This window comes from Arachis stenosperma, chromosome 7 (genome assembly GCF_014773155.1).
Source record: "Arachis stenosperma cultivar V10309 chromosome 7, arast.V10309.gnm1.PFL2, whole genome shotgun sequence".
Lineage (NCBI taxonomy): Eukaryota > Viridiplantae > Streptophyta > Magnoliopsida > Fabales > Fabaceae > Arachis > Arachis stenosperma.
The window spans coordinates 25,094,823-25,100,822 of NC_080383.1; the positions used below are offsets into that span (position 1 = coordinate 25,094,823).

General features: G+C 23.5%; 1 protein-coding gene across 1 annotated transcript; it reads right to left on the minus strand.

Annotated features, from left to right (window-relative positions):
* Positions 1–2,196: 2,196 nt before the first annotated feature.
* Positions 2,197–5,154, minus strand: LOC130940408 (trans-resveratrol di-O-methyltransferase-like). The gene is made up of 2 exons (XM_057868538.1): positions 4,326–5,154; positions 2,197–2,665 (listed from the first exon to the last, which is right to left on the minus strand). Exons 1-2 carry the CDS (start codon positions 5,097–5,099, stop codon positions 2,351–2,353), a joined length of 1,089 nt encoding a protein of 362 aa, XP_057724521.1. The 5' UTR covers positions 5,100–5,154; the 3' UTR covers positions 2,197–2,350.
* Positions 5,155–6,000: the final 846 nt, after the last annotated feature.

Here is a 6,000-nt window from a genome sequence, read left to right on the forward strand (position 1 = left end):
GAAACATATAACGTTTAGAAACTTGATAAGGACTAGGTACTCATTACAAATCATTATTCTTGAAGAGAAAGTCTCATATTTAAATATTCGTTTATAAAAAATATTTTTAGAAAAATGGAATAAATTTTGTAATTCAATATCTAGACAATACATTTATAATTTATATAAGATGATATAAACATTATTATCAAAGTAATTTTTATTTAGAAAATAGTAATTTATATAATTAAGTGATTAATAAGGGAGTTCTCATTACAGAAATCAAATCAATTAGTCCACACTAGGCGATTCCACTTCTAAGGGTAGCATTTTCTTCTCGTGTATCCATACAGAATAACATATTCAACATGTGGCCTATACATTGGGTTAGCAACGCTCCTGTTAGCTAAGGTCTAAATTAGATGCATCTAAGTAGGGATGGAAAAATGTCAGGTAGCCTGCCAGGGGCCTGCAGTCTGGCTTGTGTTTGGTCTAGCCTGGCATAGCCTGTTATAAAATAGGCACATGCTCAAACTTTTATAAAAGTCTTATTATGTTAATAGGTCAGGTTCAAACTCACTAATTAGCCTTATTAGCCTGTTAGGTCTATCTAGCTAGGCCTATTAATATACAGTTACATATATAAATAATTTTTTTTATTATTAACAAAATTATGAAATATTTTAAATTTGTTATATTTAATTATAAATATTTTTGAATATTTTAAATACTTTAAAGTTTAAATATTCTTATAAATATTAAATATGACATATTACATACAAATATATTTATTAAAAAATAGTTTTTTTATTTTATATTTTAATTTATTTGATTAAAATGTTCTTTTAATAATTATTATTAAAATATATTTATTATTAATATAATAAATTTAATTTATTTTTAATATTTTAACTTGTTGCAAAATATTTAATTTAAAATTTTGTATATATTTCATTATTAATGATAAAATATTAAGAATAATAAATTTATTACTTTAACAATAAATATATTATTATTATTATTATTATTATTATTATTATTATTATTATTACATAATATAAAATATTTTAACTTTTTACAAAAATATTTAATCTAAATTTTTTATATATTTCATGATTAATGATAAAAAATTAAAAATAAATAAAATATATTATAATAATAGATGTATTTTAAAAATTACTTCTTTTACTACTATAATAATATTAGTAATAATATAAAATATATATTCCTATTATTGTAATAAATTTTAACTATTTTTAATATATTTTTTTATTAATCATGAAATATATAAAAAAATTTTGAATTAAATATTTTTTAATAAGTTAAAATATTTAAAATGAATAAAATTTGTTACAATAATATAATAAGTATATGATATATTATTATTTCTTTTTTAAAATAATAAAATAACTATTTTCTCCCCTCTCTTCAATGTTTTATATTTTGTTTTCTTTTTAGATGATTTTTTTTGCAGTTTTATTTAATAATTTAAGTTTTTTTAACCCGAGGTTACGTCAAAAACTCATGCAATATATATGTTAGATAAATATTTATATATAAAAATAATTATTATTTTAATTAAATAGACTAAAATATATGTTATTTAATTCTTGTAAAGAGAAGACTGTATATTTTAAAAGTAAAAGAAAGAGAAATGTCATTAGACATTTTACAAAGAGAAAAGTATTATTTTCTCAATATAAAAATGTTAGAAGCAACATTTTAATAGAAAAAATAGCTTACTATTTTTAAACATAAAAGAAAAAAATATTGATAATTCTAATTATAAATTATGTAAACTAATTTAATATTCATCAAAGATTAGGATAACTCAATAAATTACCTAAAAATATAGTAATTTGCTAAGCATTTTTATCAAACATTTCGAAAAAATTTGTCACCCTAATCAATCTTTGATGGTATCAAATTAATTTACATATTTTATGATTAAAATTGTCTGCACACAAATTTTTCGTGCTAGAAAGTAATAGATCTTTTATAATTTATATTAATCGGAAACAAATAAATTTTTATTTAAATTAAGAAAAAGGCCTTTAAATGAGTTTAACATACGCAAAGAAATTGACAACTTGATTATTAAAATGAATATTACGAAAAACATATATATATATATATATATATATATATATATATATATATATATATATATATATATATATATATATATATATATATATATATATATATATACTGACATGAAACATTATTTGCACTCAGTTTTTCTATAAATAAAAGAGTCCTTCCCTAAACAATTTTATTGTAACACATTTAGTTTGCCCTTTAAAACACAATGGAAATTACAATTTTAAACGAGCGATAAGTTTATTGTTATGAACTTATGATAAGTTTGCTATGGATATATCTCAATGAGAGACCTTAATCCTAGAATTGGAGTTATTTTATAGTTACTAAATCCAGCAGAAACTATTAATTTGGCCCATTCTTTTTCATCTCTCTCCTTTCCAGTCTGCAACACCATCATCAGCATGTCAAAGAAGAGTTGTGTTTCAACAGATTTATCATCATCACCACCTTTTTTCTCATCTTTCATTATTATCATGTCTATGATAATAACCTTTCCTCCTTTGCCTTTGCTCATAATTGCTTCCTTGCAATTTTTCAATATGTTCAAACATTCTTCGTCACTCCAGTCATGCAAAACCCACTGCATTTATATTCAAAGTAAAAGTTATATATTGATCAAAATCAATAGAAAGAGTTTGATTATTCACTGCTACTACTCATTCATCTTGTTTACTTTAGTAAACTATGTGATCACATGCGGATTTTATTTTATTGTTTTATATATTACTGTAGAAAAATTCAAATATAGATACGAAAAGAATATTAGCTAAAGTTTATTTATAAGAGTAATCAGGTCCACCAAAAAAAATGCAACCACATGCAGACATGCTACTTACGTCAAGGGTCAATTAGTTAGTTGTTATTAGTTCTTTATTAGTGGTCCCTTTAGAGAGGTTCATTCATTATATATGACTATACGTGTGTGTGATTAACATCATATATATGATAAAAATAAAAATCTAGCATACCAAAAGAAATATCATCAACCCAATTATGCCTAATTAAATTTCTATTTTTGACATATTTAACGCATATTTTATACGAAAATATTTGGTAACCAAATAAAATTAGTCAAAAACGGCCATAATTTATCTTATTTAATATTTATTAATTATTGCGACAATTAATGAATACTAAAAAAGACAAATTTTAACTATTTTTCTTGTCTCTCTAGTATTAGGATATTTTATAATGATCATTATTATTAATTTATTATTACATGCCATTTTTAGGGGTTTTTTAATAATTGAATAAGAACTCAATATTTGATATAAATGAAACTAATATACAGTACACTTAATTAAAAAAAAAGGGGTTTTTATAGATAGAAAATCTAAAATAAAAACGTAAAATTCATCAAATTTAACAATATAGTTAATTTAAATTTGTTTTTCTTGTGTAAAAGTTTTACTATACAAAAAATTAATAGAAAAAATAAAAATAATACACCAAATTCTAAAATTTATAGGAAAAGATATTTTAAAAACACATTAAAAAACGTAAAACGATATAACGTATTATGGTCACTCACATAAAGACACTTAAATATCTTATTTTTAAAGATCTTTTTTAGCAATTAAAATTTAACACATATAATCGATTAAATCAGATTATTTTTATCAAAATTAGACCGGACAAATCGATTTAGCTAAAAAATCAGTAAACCAACTTTTGAATCGGTCTAAATTAATATTTTCTTTTATAAAAAATAACTATAATACCCTTATTATAAAAAATGACTAAAATACTTCTATTATATATATTTTAAAAATTTTAAATCCTAACTTTTTTTAAAATAAATATATATATATAGAGAGAGAGAGTTAGGATTTACGATTTTTAAAATGAATATATAAGAGTATTTTAGTCAATTTTTATAATAAGAGTATTATAGTCAATTTCTATAAAAATGAATATTTATTTAGATCGATTTAAGGTTTGTTTTATCAATTTTTCGATTAAATTAATTTGTCTGATCTAATTTTGACAAAAATAACATAATTTAATAAATATATATATATATATATATATATATATATATATATATATTAAATTTTAATTATTAGATATGTGAGTGGCTCCCATTATTTATTACACAAAGTTTAAAAAGATATCGCACTCAACTAATAATATAATATACATAATTTAAATATTTGCACGGCTTGAATTTATGATTTTAGAGTTACATAAACAACTCAATTATACTAAGAAATGAAAGTAAACTGATACTATTTTATTACCTTCAACAAAATGGCATTAGAGGGAGGAATAGCCTCAAGCATGTCCCCTCCAATATATTTAAGGTTGTCACTTCCTTCCAAGTCAGCAATAACATGTGGGAGGTCAAATACAGTGCAATCTAACTGTGGGAATGATTTGGCTATGGCCGTGGCGAAAATTCCAGTGCCTCCACCAACATCGACCAACGATTCCAAACCCTCAAACACTCCCTTGCACTTGTCATCAAGTAACAACTTGCTAACCAATCGAGCATCACTTGCCATGGCATCATTGAAAATTTCATTAAGTTTAGGCTCATGACAAGCATATGCCCAAAACAGTTCCCCATGTTCTGTTTCAAATGGTGTGGGATTGTTACTTTGGAACCATGTGGACAATTTATGCCATGGTTTTGTTAACATTGGATCAAGCATGCCAAGTAAGAACGGTGTCACACTTAAGGGATTGTCCTTAAGCAGAAGCATGCATGAATCAGTTAACACATACCCAACTTCCGGGTCATCGTTGGCGACATTCTTTGTTCCGAAGAAGCCGGAATGGATCAAGATTCTCATTAAACGTTGGATGGAGGAGGATTTTGATGGGTGGATTGGAAGCGAAGCTATGAGTTGTGAAAGTGGCATGGGTTGGCCATAATTGTGAATGGCATCAGGTATGCCTAATTCAACAGCACATTTAAGAGACATAGAGTTTATGAAATTGAATATGTGATTCCATATGTGGCTTTGAGCTTTAAGCAGTTTTGCTGCCTGCATTTCACTTTGGAATTCCATTAGGTTTCTTATGAAATAATGCTAGATCAATGGTATTTATAATTGTAGTATGGAACCCCATACTAAGGTATATATTTATAAGGCAATGGGTTGAACTAGTCTAGCTTTTTACCTTTCCTTTTTTCTCCTAAATAAGTCACATAAAATATCATGGTATTATATCATTTAAGGTGGCTGCTCCGGTAGGTGGCTAATCAATATGTAACATTATGATGAGATATGAATAAAAAAAACAAAGAAGTAGAGGGAGCTAATGGAGTATCTGTACAATGTATACAATAAAAATTTAGGAATGTTCGATTTAGTAGGATATCAGATGTTTATTATTTCTGGTACCTGGATGGTTATTCTGGATAGTATATATAGATGTATTGTGTTTGAAAAATGAGTAGTATTTTACTCTAAATATTTATTTTTTAACTCATATTAGACCAAATAAATAGCTCATTGCACATATTATACAAATGCTCCATTAATGAGATAAAAATGTTTTAAAGAGAAGGAAGTAATAAAGTGATAAAATGAGTGAATTATTCACTCTTAAATTAAATTAAGATAGTAAAATTTATATATAATGGGAGTTATAAATTGAATGATGATTAATTTTTTGTATTATTGTTTTATCATTTTTTTTCATTTTAGAGTATTTAAATTTATGAAGACGACATGAAAATGATATTAAATGCATTAGAATTTATTTTATATTTATTTTTTAAAATATATATTATGTAATAATTTATATCAAATGCCAGATTCATTAATTATGAAATGGCTAAATTATCGTTTTAATTAATTTATTTTATAAAAATATTAAAATATTATTTAAATTTTTCCTGAAAATATTTTTATTACATTTTATAAAATACAAAAATATTTTTAGATATTTTTAAAGGATTAATAT

Coding starts and splice junctions, on each gene's coding strand:
- LOC130940408 (XM_057868538.1), bottom strand. CDS start 5,099: ATGGAATTCCAAAGTGAAATGCAGGCAGCAAAACTGCTTAAAGCTCAA. Junction 2,666..4,325: donor CTAATGCCATTTTGTTGAAG/GTAATAAAATAG, acceptor ATATAAATGCAG/TGGGTTTTGCATGACTGGAG.